At 39.0% G+C, this 22,599-nt stretch overlaps 1 protein-coding gene across 2 annotated transcripts in view; it reads left to right on the top strand.

Moving 5' to 3' along the window:
• The window catches only part of DNAI3 (dynein axonemal intermediate chain 3), a 55,690-nt gene that overhangs the window by 5,618 nt on the left and 27,473 nt on the right, over window positions 1–22,599 (top strand). For both annotated transcript variants that reach the window (XM_084636110.1, XM_084636111.1), the window contains exons 2-11: window positions 4,974–5,112; window positions 7,331–7,372; window positions 13,927–14,108; window positions 14,694–14,798; window positions 17,283–17,429; window positions 18,418–18,617; window positions 18,993–19,109; window positions 20,354–20,544; window positions 21,417–21,541; window positions 21,631–21,720. In XM_084636110.1, coding sequence (XP_084492236.1) covers window positions 4,989–5,112; window positions 7,331–7,372; window positions 13,927–14,108; window positions 14,694–14,798; window positions 17,283–17,429; window positions 18,418–18,617; window positions 18,993–19,109; window positions 20,354–20,544; window positions 21,417–21,541; window positions 21,631–21,720 — 1,323 coding nt within the window. In that variant the 5' untranslated portion in view covers window positions 4,974–4,988. The remainder of the gene's footprint in view (window positions 1–4,973; window positions 5,113–7,330; window positions 7,373–13,926; window positions 14,109–14,693; window positions 14,799–17,282; window positions 17,430–18,417; window positions 18,618–18,992; window positions 19,110–20,353; window positions 20,545–21,416; window positions 21,542–21,630; window positions 21,721–22,599) is intronic.

Raw genomic sequence — 22,599 nt, 5'->3', positions numbered from 1 at the left:
CTGCCTCCAAATTAAAATTTTACATGTTCTGACTGTGTAGAGCTGAATATGATATTTGATTTCTTATTCCTTCTAGAATGATTTGAGAGTAGTGGCATAAAAAAGAGAAGCACCAAGTTTCTCAATGTGGGGAGGAAAGATATTAAACTAAAAGTTAGGATGGTCCTTTAAGTTGCAACACACACATCTAGACTTATTTCTTTTCACATTCAAACTAGGGCTGTTGATTAATCGTAGTTAACTTACGCAATTAAAAATATTAATCTTGATTTAAAAAATTAATCATGATTAATCGCAGTTTTAATTGGACTGTTAAAACGATAGAATACCCATTGAAATTTATTAAATATTTTTGGATGTTTTTCTACATTATCAAATATATTGATTTCAATTACAACACAGAATATAAAATGTACACTGCTCACTTTATATTGTTTTTATTATAAATATTTGCACTGCAAAAATGATAAAGTATTTTTCAATTCACCTCATACAAGTACTGTAGTGCAATCTTTTTATCGTGAAAGTGCAATTTACAAATGTAGATTTTTTTTGTTACCTAATTGCACTCAAAAACAAAATAATGTAAAACTTTAGAGGCTACAAGTCCACTCACTCCTACTTACGTTCAGCCACTTGCTAACACAAACATGTTTGTTTACATTTACCAGAGATAATGCTCCCACTTCTTATTTACAATATCACCAGAAAGTGAGAAGAGGCATTCACATGGGACTTTTGTAGCCAGCACGACAAGGTATCTATGTGCCAGCTATGCTTAACATTCATATGCCCCTTCATGATTCAACCACTATTCTAGAGGACATGCTTCCATGCTGATGATGCTCGTTAAAAATATAATGCGTTAATTAAATTTGAGACTGAACTCCTTGGGGGAGAATTGTGTGTCTCTGGGTCTGTTTTACCCGCATTCTGCCATATATTTCATGTTATAGACGTCTCGGATGATGACTCAGCACATGTTCATTTCAAGAACACTTTCGCTGCAGATTTGACAAACACAAAGAAGGTACCAATGTGAGATTTCTACAGCACTTGACCCAAGGTTTAAGAATCTGAAGTGCCTTCCAAAATCTGAGAGGGATGAGGTGTGGAGCATGTTTTCAGAAGTCTTAAAAAAGCAACACTCCAATATGGAAACTACAGAACCTGAACCACCAAAAAAGAAAATCGACCTTCTGCTGGTGGCATTTGACTCAGTCGATCTGCACTGCTTTGGATTGTTATCGAGCAGAACCTGTCTGCAGCATGGACCCATGTCCTCTGGAATGTTGGTTGAAGCGCAAAGGGACATATGAATCTTTAGCGCATCTGGCACGTAAATATCTTACGATGCTGGCTACAACAGTGCCATGCGAACACCCGTTCTCACTTTCAGGTGACATTGTGATCAAGAAGCAGGCAGCATTATCTCCTGCAAATGTAAACAAACTTGTTTGTCTGAGCGATTGGCTGAACACAAAATAGGACAGAGTTGACTTGTAGGCTGTAAAGTTTTACATTTTTTTTAATGCATTTTTTTTTGTATATAATTCTACATTTGTAAGTTCAACTTTCATGATAAAGAGATTGCACTACAGTACTTGTATTAGGTGAATTGAAAAAAACTTGGTTTTTACAGTATAAATATTTGTAATAAAAATAAATATAAGGTGAGCACTGTAGACTTTGTATTCTGTGTTATAATTGAAATCAATATATTTGAAAATGTGGAAAACATCCACAAATATTTAAATAAATGGTATTCTATTATTAACAGTGTGATTAATCATGATTAATTTTTTTAATTGCTTGACAGCCCTAGTACAAACCATTTTAGGCTTCTTAAAATACCTTCTTTAAATTTTTCCCCTGGGGAGTCTCTGATTCTCTGGTATTGTTTTGTTTTATTTAAATCTCACCTACCTTCAGTCTCAGGTCCTTTGTGGTGAATATGGTATCTGTCCAAAGGACGCTGGAGGGACCTCCCTTTTGGGCTCATCAGTGATTCTCTGGTAATAAGTGTTGTATCATGGCCTGCCCCATGATATGAGTGCATGGCCTTTCTTTTATTTCTATTACTATTGTGGTAACGTCCAAAATATACTAGGTGCTGTGCAACCACTTATGACAATATGGTCCTTTTCCCAATTAGTTTACATTCCTAAAAACTAGTTTCAAATTTGTATTCCCACATTATAGAGACTTGTGGCACAATGCAACTGCCACTCCAGCCTTCATTACTTATGCTTAAATCTTCTGGTTGTTCACTAATAATATCTGACCTAAGAAAGCCTGGACCAATCTGGTTGTAAAAATTGCTAGTTAATTGGATGCTGGGTGTATATTCTCCACATGATGGTGCTGCAACTGTGTTTCACGTTTTTGTTTGGTCTTGTCTTGTCTGGCCCATACTGCTGGCAGGATTTTACGTTTATATCAAGCAGAATAGACCCTTCTTACAACCTGTGATCTCTGCTATTCTAATTGGTTTTTAATGTTATAATAATTTTCATTATACAGATGAAAAGCTCTGTTGGACTATTTCAGTGGAAAAGAAGGCAGAAGCAGAAAGCTGTTTTCTTGAGATTCTTTTATGTATTATGACTATGGTGACCACTCTGAAGCAGAAAAAAAGAGCCTGTATACTTTTTTCCTAAACCCTCTCTCCTATCCTTTGAGAGGGAGAAGTGGGAGGGAAGAAGGAGAATGAAATAAGCCAGACAGCCACTGGTTGAGCCTCCAGATCTGTGTAGAGAATAATGAAGTCAAAGAAGAAATGTGTGTGACTGTATGTTGTAACTAATTGTACAGTTGTTCAAGTTTGCCCTCAATGGTGTCAAACTAAAAAGTCAGTTGAGGCAAGTGGCCAATTACTCTGGATTTGCAGTGGTGGGAATGAGAACAGAATCTGGGCCTACAGCTTTTTCCCACATTCAGCCTCATGTGGGATTTGTGGATATTTTAAGGTTGAGGTCCCAGGCTAGACTGAAGGAAAACAGCGCTGGAACTGTCCAGCAATTGAAATGCCATGGACTGTTAATTGACAAAGAGGAAAAAATGATGAATATTTACAAATCCCTACTTTTCCTCTGTGGTAAAGAAAACTGTGGTCAGGGAATGGCATATCATTTAACTGGTCATTGTATCCTCTCTGATATTATTTTCACTGTACTGGAATTTGCTCCCGTGGAACTGGAATCCTTCAAAGATGATTGTTGCCTGTCTTCAAGAAGTTTAGGTGAGAGGAAGGAGTGAGACACTGAAAACTGTAGGTAGCACAGTTTTATTCATTTTGAGCTGTGTTGAGATAGTAGCACCAACAGATTCTAGTTAGAGTAAAAATACAGATAAATATCTCTTTGGTAATACTCTGTACATTACTTCTGACAAAAATGCTGTGTGCAGCTATGCTCCTGCCTATGTTTAAAAACACCGGGACAAATAATGGTACTCCACATGTTCCATGAAGACTGTAGCAAAAGTACACAGCTTTGTTTGTGTGTGAAACCTACTCTCACCATAACAACAAGGAGTCTGGTGGCATCTTAAAGACTAACAGATTTATTTGGGCATAAGCTTTCGTGGGTAAAAAAACACTTCTTCAGATGCATGGCGTGAAAATTACAGATGCAGGCATTATATACGGACATATGAAGAGAGGGGAGTTACCTCACAAGTGGAGAACCAGCGTTGAAAGGGCCAATTCAATCAAGATGGATGTAGTCCCTGTAGCAAACCTCATTGCCTGCTCTGTCCCCATATCTACTCTAGCGACACCGTCAGAGGACCCAACCACATCAGCCACACCATCAGAGGCTCATTCACCTGCACGTCTACTAATGTGATATATGCCATCATGTGCCAGCAATGCTCCTCTGCCATGTACATTGGCCAAACTGGACAGTCCCTACGTAAAAGAATAAATGGACACAAATCGGACATCAGAAACGGTAACATACAAAAGCCAGAAGGAGAACACTTCAATCTTCCTGGACGTTCTGTAACAGACTTAAAAGTAGCTATACTTGAACAAAAAAATGTCAGAAACAGACTTCAAAGAGAAACTGCAGAACTAAAATTCATTTGCAAATTTAATACCATTAATTTGGGCTTGAATAGGAACTGGGAGTGGCTAGCTCATTACAAAAGCAGCTTTGCCTCTCCTGGAATTGACACCTCCTCATCAATTATTGGGAGTGGACTACATCCACCCTGATCAAACTGGCCCTGTCAACAATGGTTCTCCACTTGTGAGTTAACTCCCTTCTCTTCATATGTCAGTATTTAACGCCTGCATCTGTAATTTTCACACCATGCATCTGAAGAAGTGTTTTTTTACCCACGAAAGCTTATGCCCAAATAAATCTGTTAGTCTTTAAGGTGCCATTGGACTCCTTGTTGTTTTTGTGGATACAGTCTAATACAGCTACCCCCGGTACTTCACTACTCTCACCTTGTTATTTACCTTTTTAATTATTCAGCCCTGGAACAATCAATATTATAACTAGTCTACGAAGGACTTATCTACACAGCATAGCAGTGTGCACGAGAGGATATAATTTCTAAACTGTACTGCGTTGCACGCTAACTGGCCAATATAGACGCTCCTGGCGCACATTAAAAGTTCCCTAGTGACCGCCCTACCTTAATGCACTATGGAATTTTTACTGCCAGTTAGTGCACAGCACACTGGTGTGCTTTAAAAATCACACCCCTCTAGCGCACATTGCTGTGCTGTGTGGACATGCCCTAAAACAGAAGCAGCAGCACTTTCCAACTATAAGATGCCACGTCAAAAGTACAGTAAGTTTGGGACATAAATGTTTGGACAGTGCCTTTAGACATGGACGAAAAAGACTTTAATGATAAGCTGCATAAATGTAAGCCTTGGCCAAAATTCTCATTTTGGCCAGCGGCAAACTTGACCCTTTGATTACAATATATTAATGCTATATATAATATCTTTCCAGACAGAAATCTGAAAAATGTTAGAAAGTCCAAAATCCAGCAAGACCTCTGAACTAAGTCCCAAAGGTTCAGTAAAGAAACTTAAAATTAAAGAACAAACCAAAGCTAAAGGATCAGCCAAAGGCAAGCGAAAACAGCTTGGTATGTATAATACTACAGCGGTAAAGAAAGATGTTGCCTAGATTTACATGGCAGCTACTTACATTGCTTGGGCTAAATGTTACAACATTAAAACTCACTAATTTGCACCAATGACTGGGAGACCTGTTATGAATTACTACAATTTTGTGAATTAGCAAGTAAGTGATCAAAACACAAGCACCATGGATGTTACATCACACAATTGACTATATTCATTTAGAAAAATATAGTTTAGATATACTATGTGGCCTACTGGATAGAGCACTGGACTGGGACTCAGACAACCTATTTTCTATTCCCAGCTCTGCCACTGGGCTGAGGGTGACCTTAGCCATGTAACATGACCGCTCTCTGACTCAGTTTCCCCAACTATAATGTGGGGATAATGATGCTTATCTCGTTGTAATGCATTTTGAGATCTACCAATGAAAAGCATATGAGAGCTAAGTGTGATTGATTATTATTGCTTTACAATGAAGACAGAGGTTTAAGTACAGGAAAATACTGAGGTATCTCAGGTGCCAATGTGCAGAAAATGTTCAGTGTTGAATATATAATAGTGAACACCATCAATGTACTATCATTTTTTAAAAATATTATGAAGTCTCACTGTAATAACATGTAACTTTACTGGACTGCTCTGGTATTATAACTCAACTGAGAAGTGGGGAGAGAGAGTTAGCAAAGTGCAGGTTAGTGAGGCTCTCCTGTGTATTGTAAGGAACGAGTTTCTTCAGTGGTTTAGGCAAATTCACCCAAGAGGTCACAATGTGCTATCAAGGTGACATCGAAATTGGACTCCGTGCGCTGCTGCTCTGCTCTAAGGGGAGCAGGGCTGGAATCATGTCTGGAGAGGGCCAACTGATCACAGCAGAAACCAGAAAGGAAACACACCTCAGTGAATGGTATCAATAAAAACCTCTTCAGTTAAAACAATTATCAATACTATCAACAACAGGTCAGCACCCCAGGCTAGGTATGGACCAGGGTCAGTTCACGAGTGTAGACTGGAGGCCTATGTCCCCAGCCCAGGAAGGACTGAAACCACAGCCAGAGTCTAGATCAGGGCCTTTTTCTCAGGGCTTCACTTGTTATTCAGACACAAAACTCACGAAGTAACACTGAACAAAGCTATTCCCCAGTCCTCCTTCTGGCCATCTGCCTGGGGCTATGTCTACACCTCAGAGCCTATGCCAGCACAGCTACATCAGCATATGCTGACCTACTCTCCAATGTAGACACAGCACACACCAACAGAAGGGGTTTTCCAACTGGAGTAGGAACACCACTCCCCAAACAGCATTAGCTATGCCGGCAGAAGCACTCTTCTGTCAACATAGCTGTGTCTACAGGTCTCTGGTCTGGTCCTTGGGATCTCTGGTTTCTTCAGTCAAGTGCTGAAGTGGCTCTTGGGCAGGAGCCTCCACCAAGTATCCTCTCTCCTCGGTAGTCAGCCTAGAATGAGCTGGGCTGCTCCCTTTTATACTCAGGCAGCAGTTGGAGCATGCCCATCATGTGGGGTTAACTCTTTCTTGCCTAGTGCAGGGTATGCAAATCCTGTCATACCCTCCCAATCACTGTCTAGTGAGTGCTGCGCAGCAGAGCAGACTGAATGCCAGACCATTAATCCCTTACTGTCCTGACTCATTGTAGGGTTTGTACACCATCACATAAGCTCAGGGATACCCAATGACCCCTGGAGCTCCGTACCCACTCCATCACTCTTTAGAAAGATGCAACATCTGCTCCTCTGAATACCAGCCAGCTCTACTGATCAAAGCGTTTAGGGGGACCTGACCATTTACCATCCCATTCAGTCAGGACCATTTCTGGGTGGCAAGTTGCCCAGGGGATGCTATCAGGTAGAGTGTAGTGACTGCATTTGTGCCACAAGGTGGGAGATTTCCTCTTTGGTGTCTTGAGCACCTGTTCACAATAAACATGAATTTTACATTTCTCTCAAAATTCAAAGAAATATCAATGCCTCCTTAAAACACATTTAGACACTCATTCTAATAGGATTCGGTAGTTTCTTTCGTAAAATCTAAGTTGAATAGAAAGTGTATTGTGCTGCCTCGTCACAGGTTAGATTTTATGCATTATAAAGAATGTGTTGCCATTTGTGTATGTTACCCTATCAAATTAAAGATTGTACAAGGATAACTAATGTATTAGAATTTTTTAAATGCCAACTTAACATCATGTTATTGTATTTCAGGTAAAAAAGATGAGGAAGTTGACATATCTATGGCTAGCATAGGTAAGTTCCATTATTGATCGGGATTTACAGTACCAATTTTAGAATATTGTACAGCATCCATAATCACTGAGGTTAATAATGTAGAAGAATAAGGAAAGATGAAGAAAAGTTTGCTGTGGATGAGAAAGAATTATGAAAGAGTACATCTGCCTGAACTAACTAGTAAAGTACAACTGTCTGATTAGCAGGCAGCTTGGTGTGGACTGTCGGGTAGGAATAGCTTTCCCAACCTAGAAGCCTGTGTTATCGGGAGTTGAAAAGAGGAGGCAGCTGCTTGTGCTGAAGAGAGCTGTGTACTGAAGGGGAGGTGAAGTGTATTTACAGGATGATATTATTGTAAATTACCTGCAGTCAAAAGAAAAACTTCAATATTTAAACCAAATATTTAGATTTCCTTCAATCATTGTTAAACCATTCTTAAATCTGGTTGGAAACTGATTTACAGTCCATTTCATTGGGGTCTACCATTACCAGCACCACAAGTAGGAGACTGTTTTAGCAAGGGAGTGGCTTGCAGAATTAGGCACAGAAATTCCAATTGCCATTTAAAAACTTCTAAAAGAATTCACATGATGTCAACCACTTCTTCCCTAGTGGATATTTTTACCCTTGGATATTGAGTAAGAGGAGTGCAATTTTTGTTTTTAATAAGTTAAGTCTAGATATATTCACTTGTCTTAAATATTGTAGGATTTTTCACGCCTTTCTAGAACCCTCTTGTTATGCATTCTTTTGGACAGATTTTGCAGTTCTTGACCTCAGTTGAAAATTTGCCTGAGAAAAGACTACCCCGTCAGGCTCAATAGGTTACATTCTCAGTTGGATGTATTGGCATTTATTGGTGCGGCTTTCATGGCTAAAAGCAGTTGCACACCTGAGACATCTGAGGCAAATCAGAATATACTCATCAGAGGATTTTATAAAAAAAGACATAAATCACTCCTTTCCCCCGAATAGCATGATATTATTCTGTACTGTGTGCTGATGGATGGAGGTAAAATTACACAGTCTTAGAAGTTTCACCTAAACTTGGGTAAATTGTCTCTGCTTTTAATAAAGACAGAATATGTCTCGTCTTTCAGATGATATCAATGTTATGTTTATGATGTTCCTGGAAAGTCGTCAAGAGAAACAAATAAGAATTGTAGCTCCACCTAGTGGCGAACAATAGAAGAAAAAAATTGATATCCTTATGACTCAGTTTATACAGAATTATAGTAGTTGGAAATGCAAAAGATCCTATTGTCTAAACATACTATCTGTGCAGGAGTCTCATTCCTGGTTCTTAACTCCTTAGCATAAAACTAGCAAAATTCCCTTTGCTCTTTAGGGTTTGTTTGGCCCCTCAGGATAGTAGTATCAGGTTAAAGTGTGAACTGTGGGCACGGACATTATAATAGTACAATAAACAAACAGGAACCAATGTCCCCAAAACTAAGACTCTTCTAAAAGTCCACCACTACAATACAAGGCTCTTCCAAACAAATGGTACAACATTTGTGGTGTGCGGTAATAGAAGGGTTTCATTGGCACTCACTGAGGTTGACCTGCATAATTTATTTGTACCTTTACTACTCATGAATAATTTCATCATTCCAAAGTCATGCTGATAGTACCTGTTTACCGCCATGACCCATTTTATAGGTCTTTGATACATTATTTATATTTTTTTATATTTCAGTAGCATCCAAAATGTGTGAGGCACGGTATAGTCATATAGGAAGACATTAGTCAGAAGAGTTAACAATCGAAAAATTTTGCCTTGATGCTAAAAACTTTTACTCAGGAAAGCATCAGCTGGCAAAATTACTGATATGAGGAAGAATTTCAGGATCAGCTCTTAGTTTTGTATTATGATTTGGACTGGAATCCTTCAGGCAAAGAGATGTTATGATATAACCTATTATTCTGGTCATTGCTTTTAATTTTTAATTTAGTCTCAAAAACATAAGCAGTGGAAAAGACATTTTAAGTCATCCAGCCTGCTCTGCTGATGCAGGACAGTTGTCACAGTATATTCCCTAGTGTTCTGTCTAGAGTAGTTTTCATAAATTTTAAATGGACATTCATTATGTTCCATGTGACACTGAAACTGCATCAGGTTAAGAAAATGTTTTTCTGTTAACACTGAAGGAAAAGATATTTTGCAGCTGGTTCAAGCTTTTTGTTTTTTAAATCATCTGTTACCATTTGAGTGCAGTACAGCTGTTTTATTAGATGAGCTATCTGAAAAATCACCATTATTCTCAATTAGGACCTTTTGATACATAGAGAGAATTCCCTGACTAATTGCTTGGGTTTCCTTTCACTTTTCTATCAGATGGGGGGAATCTTCGCCTCCTTTCTGATAATTTCCACAATAAGGGGATTCCAAAAATATTATGGGTAGGGATAGGAAAGTTATATAGATTTTCCTCTGGGTACCAATCTGGTTAGTTGCACCCTGGGCATCAGTCCTGGACACCCCAAGCAACAAATCGTGAGGACTGATACACATGCATGTTGTGCTGTCCCTCTGCTCCCCCTGTCCATTCCATTCTTGGGAGCCAACTGGAGATTAAAATGGATGAAAATCCTGTTATCAGTGCACTATAGAGATGTGGATTTTTGTCCTGGTGGCTCACAGGAACAGAGCTGGCAAAGGGAGTGCAGGGAAGGCATGACATGCATGTGCCTGTCCATGATGTTGTTAGATGGAAAGTTCCTCAGTAGAGCAACTGGGGATTTTAGCACTGTGGCAGTCCTCATGCTGAACGGGTGGTAATTTTCTTCTCAGAGAGATGCTTTGCAAGAGGAAATGTAATTTCCTGGGCCTGTCAACCATGACATATCAAAATCTTGGCTGTATTTGTAGCATTGCAGCTGTGTACTAGGGTTGAGTGGGTCTGTGTCCTGACCACATCCTTCACTCCCTGGGGCAGCAGGGGCTGAGAGTGCTACAGAACAACATGCTCAATTCTTTAGGAGGAGTAAACTTCTCAAGTTGCTTCTTCGTAGTTGGCTCCTATAGCCAAAATGCTAGGCCAAAGAAGGATTCATGTCCTGGCCTCCTCATCCTGAAGGTGGGTTGGGGTTGTCACTGGAATAAGGTGCCTGACAGGGAGAACACAGATACTCTTGGAAACTCACACAAACATAAGTCCTTAAAAAATAAGCGATATTGAAAAGGAAAGCAGTGAAATGTTAATTAGCACTTGTGAAGCAAATAGACACAGGAATTGTGTGTGTGTGTGTGTGTTGTATGCATACTGCACAATGTTGTGTAATAGCCAGGAAGTCCAGGTAGAACACATCTTTCATATTGCAGAGTATAGGTAGGAATGGCTTAGTATTCCACTGATTTCAGTGGATGACTGCAGCAGAGCAGATGCAGTGGAGGACCTGCAGTGAAAGGGTTTAAAGGATAAATGTGGGATTTATCAAATATTACATATTAAATTATAGGCCTATTGGGAAATTTAGCTTCCTGGATGATAGAGATTAAAAAGGATTTATTGTTTTGTCAGTTCTAAAAGGATTAGGTTTGAGTTGACTTCTCAAAGCATGTTTACCAAGCTGATCAAGATCCCTATTTTAGATTTACCTACTTCATCTTAAAATAGACAAAAAGATGCCTGCTCCAGGTCTAGATTATCCTGACAAAATATACCATATAACAGGAAATAAAAAAACTCTGAAACATCAGCAAATCTCAAAAAAACCCCGCCCAGCCACCAAGAACATAACAAAACTAACCAGGCCCTTCAGGTCCCCAGAAACCTCCATTCTCTAAGCAGGTTTCAGCGTAGTTGAAAAGAAGCATTTTGCAGCTTGCCCTTAAGGTCAGCAGTTGTGAGCTATGTCAGATCAAAGCTTACGGTTCTCTACGAAGAATGTCCTCTCAACAGCTCCCATTCTAATAAGTTAGGAGAGATCCAGCTTGAATGCCTTTGTAGTCTGCAACTATGGCAGTATTGCATGGCGAAAAAGGAGGTCTCTCAAATAGGCAAGGCTCAAACCAATTAGGCCTTTATAGGTTATAACCAACTATTTACATTCCATCCAAAGCCAACAAGCAGACAATGCGATTCAGGAAGCACCGGTGTCGCACAACAGTGCCCTTGCATTCGATTGGCAGCAGCAAGAAGCAGCAGATTTGGCCCCTCTGGCCCTCCATTTTGACACATAGAGTGATGAGGCCAAAACTGAGTGACTGGCACTGCAACCTGGTGCACGGGGTCAGGGCGCCAAACCTGAGTGAGCACACTGGGCAGTGGACCAGCCAGTGCTGCTCCTTCTTGCTGCTTCCATGCGGCTGGCTCCTATACCAGGGCTCCCCGCAGGGGCTTGTCTGGCTTTGTCCCACTTCCAGAAGCTTGTGTCCCCTCCCTCTCAAGGACTGGGAATGACACTACACCTGGGTGGACTGGGCTGGAAGGTAGGGGCTGAGTATGGTGCACACTTGGTGGGCTAGATGCTGGGGCCAGTGGCAGCAGTGGGGATGGCTCCACAGGGATTACCAGTGCGTACCATGTCAATTTCTGGAGGCACTCCTGGTGTCTCATACTCATGGTGAGCTACATCACCTAACAAGTGGGTCCACCATATTCTACATTAGCTTCAGCTTTTGAATGGATGTAAGGTGTAGCCCCATCCCATGTAGAACTTACTACAGTCATCCTATCTAGAAATAACAAAGGCATAGATTGTAGTGTGAAGGTTGGCTTTGAAGATACAGTCAGAGTTCTAGTCAATGTTCTTTGATTATCTAAAAGCAAATAGGAACCTAACAAGATTCACACTTTAGTAACAAATGATGGCTACATACTCTCAATCAAAGGGGCAGATATAATCTTTGTCATATGCTCTGGTTGTCTCCCTTGGCCAGTCATTGCCACCTCAGTTTTACCTGGTTTGAGTCTCAATCAGTTTGCTCTTATTCATAGAATCATAGAATATCAGGGTTGGAAGGGACCTCAGGAGGTCATCTAGTCCACCCCCTGCTCAAAGCAGGACCAATCCCCAATTTTTGCCCCAGATCCCAAATGGCCCCCTCAAGGATTGAACTCACAACCCTGGATTTAGCAGGCCAATGCTCAAACCACTGAGCTATCATGCTTCAATCTCACCCAGTAACTGAGAAATAGACTCAACTGCACACAAGACAGGATGAAATGGAGATGAGGGTCCTGATTTAGAAAAGCATCCCTGTTCAGGACAGTACATAAACCTGTGCTTAAAGTTAAGCATGGGCTTAATTGCTGTCCTGAATAGGGATGGACTCATGGACTTTCCTCAGTCAGGGCCATAGAGCTGGCAATCATTAAGTATATCGAAAGCATTTCAGTCCATGCCTCTTCAGTAACCCTCCTAATGGCCTCATGCACACTGAACAAGATGTATGAGGTGACAGAGAGGAAGTCTGCAGCACCCCGTGTGAGAACCCATGAGACAGAAGAGCAATTGCCTAACACTGGGTGCATGAAGCTAGCACATAGCAGCTCTGTCTAAACCCAGTTTGGTCTTCACATGAGTTAACAAAACCTCAATTAACTGTAGCAAAGACTGCTGGCAAACCTGACAATATCAGTATGGACACCCTGTCTTTATCCACTTCCTGAAGGCCATTGACCAATGCAAATATAATAGTCAAAGCCCTGAATGACAAGGGTTTAGGAAGTCAGAGGCATCAAGATACTATGAGTTGTCTTGCTGCAACCTTTTCCATAATCTCAAACAGATACAGTCACTAATTACGCACATTATCAGCATCTAGAGCTGGGTTTTGATCAGAGGACATATGCATGCTTCCTTAAGAGCACTTGGTCCTCTGTTCTCTTTCAAGGTAGATTGGCCATCTCCTGTAGCAAAGGACCAGTATTTCCCTACTGGCCATCACTAGCTAGAAATAAGACCAAAGTGCAGGTTGTGGAATGAAGTTTCCCCAGCATATTACTGAGCAACATTGAACAAAACTCAAGCAGAAAATACTGAGCACTTGTCCCCTCCATATATTACTGTAGTTTTATAGATGCAGATGTTTTGGTCTGAATACTGTAAATTTTATCCACAGTGATACAAGATTTCCACTCTCCAGGAAGGATTCTCTTCAGCCAAAGAATAGACATAACTTAGATTTTCCAGGCTATCCACCATGTTAAAGAAATCAGCTGATCATTATTTTGTGAATGCTAGATTAGCAGCAAGTAAATGTTTCTTTGCCATCCACACAGCCAACTCCTAGCACAAAACTTCTGCCTTAGTATAGCATAGGATGACTGTGAATTTATTCTTCTGTTTTCTTGAAATATTTTATTTTAAATAACATATATTGATTATGCAAAATGTGTTAGGCGCAGGCTTTTACAACATGAAAACAATGTTATCTTTTCATATTGAATTTACAGTCTATGCCACCAAATGTACCAAAAACTTTAAGTACAGAGATTCAAAGGTTTCATGTTGCTAGCCGTAAGAAAGATCTAGAACTGTTAAGGACATATCTCTTACACTGTCAACCTTTCAAGGAAAACACTATTTTTGTTCACCCTCCAACTTTGCCTTACCTTTTCTAGGCCACCCAGAGATCTTTCCATTAGTTTTCACTCAAAAGACACAAGAAATTTTAAATTGTCGAATTAATGAAGATGTCACAGAAGAAAAACCTTACAAACTTCTGAAAAAAGAGGACATAATTCAGGACATGAAGACAAGAGCTGCAGTCTCCGATTTCCACCCAGTCAAAAAAATAGTCCTAGTACGTAACTCCTTTCATTTTCACTTTAAAACTTAAAACCCTCATACCATGTACTTTCAGTGGTAAGGCCCATCCTCATCTGTCCATCTGTGACTACTCTAGGAAAATGTATTTTCATTTCTATTTTTCATATTAATATGTAATCCTTAAAAAGAAATTTAAAAGGGAATAAATATTAGTATATTACAAAATAGAAATAAATCTATGTATGCCTTTGGATATGGCTTTGAAATTTTCACTGAAGTCCATGAGATTTGTACACACACATGTGAGGGCAAAACAGCCCTCTGTACTTGTAAATTTTTGCAAATTCTGACCCTGATCATCCACCACTAAAGTTAATGATAACTTTGCCATTGACTTCAATGTGCATAGGATCAAGCTTTTTTTTGCACATTACTTGCTTTCCGCTTTCCAGTAAATAGTCACAGTTCTTTGCATTTAAGAATTGTTTTTTCTTCAGGATTGTGTTTTCTGGTATTGACTACTTAAATGTCTAATTCACAATTTTACAGATCTTAGATTAATATATCAGTTGTAATTGGAAGTGGAATATATGAAACCTTTCTGTTCTTATTCATGCAGGAATATCCAGGGGAAGAACTTCTGGTAGTTTTAGATACAGAGTTCAAATATGGACAGAACTTTTATCTTGTTGCAACTGAAGAGGCCAAGGAAAGCTTTTTAAATGTAAGAAAATTCAAACACACCTTCACATTATTTCACATACTTAAAATAACTCACAGTGCTAGACACACACACACGCACACTTTGAGATGTGTATTGCTCTTCTTCTCTTTCTCTTTAATTCTCATCCATCAGCTCAGCAGCGACAATGGGGCCGAATGAAGTTTTTCCATCACTTTGTATCAGCTTCACAGCCTCATTCATCTTTAAATATTTTTGTTCTGTGTCATTCTTCACTGTGTTTATCTAATACATCCTCGGTTTTCCTCCCTTTCTAGTTGCTTGCACTCTGGTACATATCAACATATTTGTATCCTTTCTGGGTTCATTTTTGACACATGTTCAAACCATTACAGTTGTCTTTCTTGACTCTTCTGTAACAGCATTATTTCTTGCCATGTTTTTATCACATAATTTTTTATTTTCTGCAGTCTTGACTATCTCAGTATTCCTCTCTGCTAGTTCATTTCTACAGTCAATATCTCATGTTCATCAGCTTTCCTCATGCTCCAACATTCCAACCCATACTGCAATATCAACACATTTGTCTAGTATACACTGATTTTAATTTTTATTGAAATGTCTTCAGCCTTCCAGATATTACAGAGTTTTAGGAATGCATTAGTGGCTAGTCTGATTCTTCTTTTTATGTCATTGACACAGATCTTCTTCAATGACATGAAAAGAAGATCTGTATTGAACACACATATAAATAAAGCATTCGAATTCCAAGAATTTTACCCTTGAAGTTAGTCTGAACATGCAAAATATACCTATAATTTATACTGAAAAAGTGTTTGGGTGAAATCCCAACTCCATTGTCAATGGGATTTTTGCCACTGACTTGATTGGTGTCACGATTACCATTTCTCATAAAACTGCTAATCACATGTGCAAAATCTCTAGTTTTCCAGATTAGACACATTTCAGTAAGAGATTAATAGGCTCTTCAAAGGAAGACACTCTATTCAACAAACTGTACTTGCAAAAATAACTCCAGATTTATATATTTGTAAACATTAGAGGAAAACATTAACCTTGTAACTGAAAGTCACATTTGGTCTTGATTTTTTTTCTACTGTTGTTACAAGGAGCACATAAAATTACTATAGTTGAAAAATTAGAGAAAAATGTGCTTCTTATTTTCATTTTGTACATTTGCAAACATTTTTTATATAGTCATTTAGACCCTGATTTGCAAATATTTGTACATGTGATTTCAGTAGGCCTATTTATTTTCCTGAGGTTACTAACATGCTTAAGTGTTTGCAGGACTGGAACCTTAATTAGTTCGGTGTCACTTCTGCAATGTACTGTGCACTGGAGCACCACTGTGTGGACCCCTGTGACCTTCCAAGTGCAGTATGCTGCAGAATGAGGGCCTTAGTCATTTTCTCCTTTTGTTCGGGTGCATCTGTCGCACACCAGCAAGCGGGGCGGGGGAGGGAAGCATTTTAATAGAAAATAAAATAGTGATTGTACATAAGAATGGCCATACTGAGTCAGACCAAAGGTCCACCTACCACAGTATCGTGTCTTCCAAAAGTGACCAGTGCCAGGTGCTTTAGAGGGAATGAACAGAACAGGTATCATCAAGTGATCCATCCCCTGTTTCCCATTACCAGCTTCTGGCAAACAGAGGCTAGGAACACCAGCCCTGCCATCCTGGATAATAGCCATTGATGGACCTATCCTCCATGAATTTATCTAGTTCTGTTTTGAACCCTGTTACAGTCTGGGCCTTCACAACATCCTCTGGCTAAGAGTTCTACATGTTGACCGTGTTGTGTGAAGAAATACTTCCTTTTGTTTGTTTTAAACCTGCTGCCCATTAATTTCATTTGGTGGCCCTTAGTTCTTATATTATGGGAACAAGTAAATAAACTTTTCCTTATTCACTTTCTCCACACCACTCATGATTTTATATACCTCTATCATATCCCCCCTTAGACTCCTCTTTTCCAAGCTGAAAAGTCCAAGTCTTATTAACCTCTTCTCATATGGAAGCTGTTCCATACCCCTAATCATTTTGCTGTACCTTTTCCAGTTCCAATTTATCTTTTTTGAGTTGGGTAACCACATCTGCATTCAGTATTCAAGATGTGGGTGTACCATGGATTTATATAGAGGCAATGTGACATTTTCTGTCTTATTATCTACCCCTTTCCTAACGATTCTGTTAGCTAGTTACTGTGGACTCGGGAGCAGGTGGAGTACATGAAACTACTTTAAACTTGTTTTTAAAAAACTGACTTGCTTTCAGATTGACAGTGTCCCTTTATGGAAAATTGGAAAATTCATTGCTAAAAGGACAGGGCCTAATCCTCCAAACCCTTACTCCTGTGAGTAGCCGGATTGACTACATTGAGACTATTTGTGTGAATAAGAATTGGCAACACTGAATTTGGTATCTACATTTAAATAATATATTTATGTTTATATGTGAAAAACTATAAATATCTTCTTTGCAATTACTTTGTCTTACAGCCTCCAGAGCCAGTGGAAGAAGAAGGAGAGACTAAAGAAGGAACAACAGAGGAATACGTTTATAAGCCTCCTGTCCGCAAACCTTGGGTCTCCCTTGGCAGTGAAAAGGAAATTGAAGAAGAATCAGTTAATGAATCTCTTAGAAAGGTCAGAAATTATAGATATAATTCAATCAAAATCATAATCTCACAAATTCTTGGTTAAAATAAAATTAAAGAAGTTTCTTAAATGAACAGAAGGCAGAAAATTTAGAGGTATGCCTGAAATTCTTGTGGTCATCCCAATTTTGATTGCGATCTTGTCAGACATCACAGCAAAGGAGAGTTGGAACTAACTAGACCTCTAAGAAAAACTGAAAGTTCTGTAGGAACTTCTGATGTTTCTGATTCTGATGTTTTCCTTTTCCATTTAAATCCATACATGATCCAGTGCCCTAGACTGTAATGAAGGCACTCTGCTGCTGGAGATGTAAAACAGAAGTCATGGCCACTTTTGGCCATTAAGTATCCCCATCACCATTCGTAAGGTTTGGGGTGGTAGTTTTGATATCTTTGCCAAATAATTACAATTTAGATCATTGTAATTATTTTCTATTGACTTAAGGTCCCAATCCTGCTCCAAACAAGTCAATGGAAAAACTCCCATTAACCTCTGGGAAATCCAAATTCTCCATGTAGTTTAAATGGGATGCAGTATTCTCTTCCGTTTGTTCTGGAATCTGCTGTCTGACATAGCATTTGGCTTACGTGGCATATAGTCCTTGTGGTGGCTGTCAGAGCAGAGTAAATTTCTCCCAGAGAGAAGTGAAGTAGTTACTTGGGCAAATGGACAATTTTGATATCTCAGAGTAACAGGATTATCCCTTTCAGTGCTAGGAATAATTTAAAAAATATTCAGAAGTCCTGTACAATTTAGAAAGATAAAAAAATATGATGACACACACTTATTGGTAATTTGGGCTCATGAGAGAGGTACAGAATTTCAAAATCTATAAATGTTTGTGAACTCTGTTTACAAGTGACCACCACAAGTGACCTTGCAGATCTCTGAATCTTGCTGTTTTAAAGGACTTGCCTTTCAAGAATATTTTTCCTGTGGTTACTTCAGAAAATCTCTTCTTTTGGGTGTATTGCAGATTAAATATATGATTTCTCGAGTGCGCAGAGAGTTTGGTTCAAAGGTCAAATTTACTGATAGAAATGCTTCAAGTGTAAAAGATGGCTACATTGAATGTACATCCTATCAGGATAAAAATTTCATCATTAAGAAACTTGAAAAAGATGTTGGTACACAAGTCGTTCCAAAAGTAAGGGAAATGAGTACTCAAACAAAGTGGTAAGTTTGAAATTGATTTAACAGTTTTTAGTAATTATAAAGGGAAACAATCCCTTCATTATTATTTATTAATTTATGTCCCGATTCTGAGCTCACTAACAGTAAGGTAAACCAGGAATAACTCATTGGAGTCAATGGAGTTACACAGTTGTAAATCCCGCATGAGAGCAGAGTCAGGTCCTCTGAGAGCACCTTTTCAAATACTGTGCATCTAAGTTCTCCCCCACTTCCAAAGTCGTATCAACCCAAATCACCTTAACAACATTAGCAAAAAATTAACATAGTTAGCTTTCCATTTTTTATATATCATAAGGCTTCTTTAAAAAAAAATTCTTTCAAACTTACCTGTGTTAAAATTTGTTCCAAATTGCTTAGGACCTATCCAAGAAATGCAGCCACACAGTATTTTCCCAGAGAGTTCTCAGATGAAGAAAAAGAGCTGTGTTTGTCATCTGAGGATCTGAAAGAATTTATTATCTCAGTGCTTTTAAGGTAAAAATGTTGCAACAATATGCATAAAAGTTTACCTTCAGTAAAGCGGTATACACAACTATACAAGAGGTGTCACGATATACTTAGGTTTATAACTGGTTTCAGAGTGTGAGCTGTAACTCACGAAAGCTCATGCTCAAATAAATTGGTTAGTCTCTAAGGTGCCACAAGTACTCCTTTTCTTTTTAGGTTTGTAACTGTTAGTTTTAAAATCAAGACAAAAACTGAATTCTCTGATGCATGTGTCTCCAATCCATGCTGTTGTGTTGTGCTTTGTGGAAGGTGGTTTCAAATCTCTAAAACAAGTTAGTCAGCTGTTAAGCCACAATTAAAAACTTTCTTACTGACAGAAACTTTGAACCATCTGAAATTTAAAGTATAGGTCTCACTCAGTCCATGTGCTTTTCCATACTCCACGGGCCACAGGTTGCCCACCACTGCTCTACACTGTCACTTTTGCTAATTATTGAAGTACTTCCATCATAGTAATGCTATTGCATACTCGTCCAATAAAGTGACTTTAACACCTTCCTCTGAAGCATCAGATATTGGCCGCTGTCAGAGACAGAATACTGCTCTAGATGGACCAGTGGTCTGGTCCAAGTAGTGCAGTTCCTAATTTTCTATATTCTGCATCTTCCTAGCCTATTTTTCTTCTTTCTTGATACTGTAATAGGTTTGTGACATCACATTCATTTACATGGGAACAAGTAATACAGTTCATGACAAATTCATTTTCATGGGCAAACAAAAAATTATGGCCCAGATCCTCAGCAGGTGTAAATGGACATAGCTCTATTAAAGTCAGGGAGCTACATCTATTTATATCAATTGAGGATGTGGCCCTAGGACTCCTCTGCTGGATTAAGTAGAAGGAGGAACTATAAACTGTGAGGGCCCAGTTCTACAGCTCTTACTCACTTGAGGAGTCCACTGAAATCCTTGGGGTTCTAGGATCGGGCAGTAAACTTGAAGAGCCTAATCTAAGCCCACTGAAATCAAATCTGAGTACACACAAGTGAAGTGATAGCACAGTACGTCTATTTTTTTTTAAGTGTATTTGAATGTGAAGGGCTCTCTTGAGAGGACTGACCAGCACAGGGTAACCATGTGCATACCACTTTGGGGGATGTGGTCATAATTTTTAAATGAAAAATGTCTCTCTATTGAATTAGTGGGTAATTATCCCATTGAATATTCACATCTGACATTTTTGAAAATGTTAACTATTATTTTCATAACAGAGTGGAAATAGCATTGCAGCAAAATGAAATAATGAATGTCTTTTTTGATGACTGGAAAGCATTAGCAGAAGATGAAAGTGCCTTTGGTGGCAAGTCAGATGCTTACCTTAAGGAATACCAATCGTTTACAGACCTGCACTATCTGAAGCATAGAACAGTTAGCTGTGTTTGCTGGCACCCAACCATTTATGGTAATGCTTATCAAATATTTAGTTCATGCCTGAAATAGTTTGAGAGCTTTAAAGTTTAAATTGATAAAGGTTTTATTGGCTTTTAAATGTGGAAACCACTGATTTGAGATAAAGTGGGATATGGACAGATATTGTGTAGAAATCAAAGAGGTAATGTTGTAGGCCAGATGATTTCTTGTACAAGTGTATAGTAGAGAATACATAGGAAGGAAATTTTCCCCTTGTGAAACCCATTTAAAGGGACTGTAATTGTGCTGGGCCTAATTTCTTTCTCATATTATCCCAGAAGCACACACTCTCCATGGGGCCCTGCTTCTCTTTCAACTTCTCCCCACCACTTGGCTATGTGGCTCCACCTGAGTGCAAAGAGCACCAGTATACATTCTGAATGCTTTCCAGTGCTTCCTTTGGGATATTGCAGCTCCACACATGCCATTGAATAACCAACACTGGAGGATGCACAGGAAATCTGCCTTCTTTTTAAGTATAACAATAAAGGAATTGGTTTCTTAATGGGTGCCCAAGAGCATAACCATGTCTATCACGTTATTCCAGTTTTGAGATTACAATTAAACGACTCTTAGCAAAAATATTGTGTCATATTCTGGTCTTGGGCTTCCATCATGCATTTATAAGGTGCCTAATCATTCATTAACTAAAATTATTGCTTTAAAGGTGACCTACAGTGGGAAAGAAAATTGGCTATGTATATGAAAAGGAGACATAGCCAATTGTCTCTCTTTACAGGTCACCTATAAAGCAATAATTAACAGAGCCATTAACACTTGAAGTGGGCATAGCATTTTTTTTTTAAGAACTGCTAACATTTTCCCTTTATCGACAATGAAGTTGTTTGTTTTCCCCTCCATCAGGGATTATAGCAGTGTCAGTAACAGAGCGGCTTTCTTATGAAGAACGCATTGCCCAATCGGGTAAACTGTTGTTGCGGAAGTCACCAATTCTTTTTTGGAGTTTCTCTGACCCTATTCACCCTCAGGTATTTAAACAGGATTTTAAAATATTCAAAGCATTCAGACAACAAAGGAACAATCTTTCCATTTCTCAATTGATTATTATTTTTTCTAGTTAATGCTGGATTGCCCTGAAGATATCTACTGCTTTGAGTTCTGTCCATCTGATCCCAATATCATTGCTGGAGGCTGTATGAATGGACAGGTGTTGGTTCCTTTCTTTTTCCTTCCGTTATTTTCTATGTGGATTGTTCTAGTCAATCTTCATTTTTGAATTTTAATTTACTACATTAGTGTATCTGCACTAAATAGTGAATATTGAGTGTTCTTGAACAAATGGAAAATGCAGTATGGCAGCAAACTTGGTAGTTTGTATAAACTAGTGAAGCACAGTCAAAATACACATGGCCAAATCACACCACTTGTGGGAAAAATTCCCAAGTTTCAGCTCCCATGGATTCTGTACAAATGAGCCCACTGTGGTAGTGAAACAGGGTTTGTACCTTTATTGTGCAGGTATGGGCAACCAAGTCTCTTAACCAATGGATAATCAAATATCTACAAGGAAATCCTGTTGCCTGCACTTTATGTCCTATTCCCCTGTTCCTTCTCAGTATCTTAAGGAACCACATTCCTCGTGGTTCCCTACCTATGTCTGCGTCTAAATCCCTCTTGTGAGAGAGGTTTGACAGCACAAGAGAGTATTCCACACCAAATAATGCTGATAGGATAGGCATGATCTTATCTGAAGAAATTCCTCATACTGTGGACAACAGTTTGGACAGTGACCCTCATGGACTCTCATTTTTTTTCTTTAATACATTTTGCTGTTTTGTTGGTAATTTATGAGAAGGAGTATCTCAGGTTTCTCCTCCATAGAATTGCCTTGGCACGTTGCCACTCTTAGGAGTATTGCATACTATTCTTCATGTCCCAGAACCACTAAGGGTACTGGGTTGACTAAAAATGTCCACTTCTCATATCTAAGTGGCTAAGCTAACTGAAATCTCTAGACCCATCCAGGTCTCTTGGCTCCAGAAACGGAGCATTTTCATCCATTGATAGCAGGTCGTAGAAAAAACAT

This window comes from Lepidochelys olivacea (assembly GCF_965140295.1).
Source record: "Lepidochelys olivacea isolate rLepOli2 genome assembly, chromosome: 8".
NCBI lineage: Eukaryota > Metazoa > Chordata > Testudines > Cheloniidae > Lepidochelys > Lepidochelys olivacea.
Note: the sequence above shows the minus strand (reverse complement) of the source record. Positions and strands in the feature narration are given on the sequence as shown.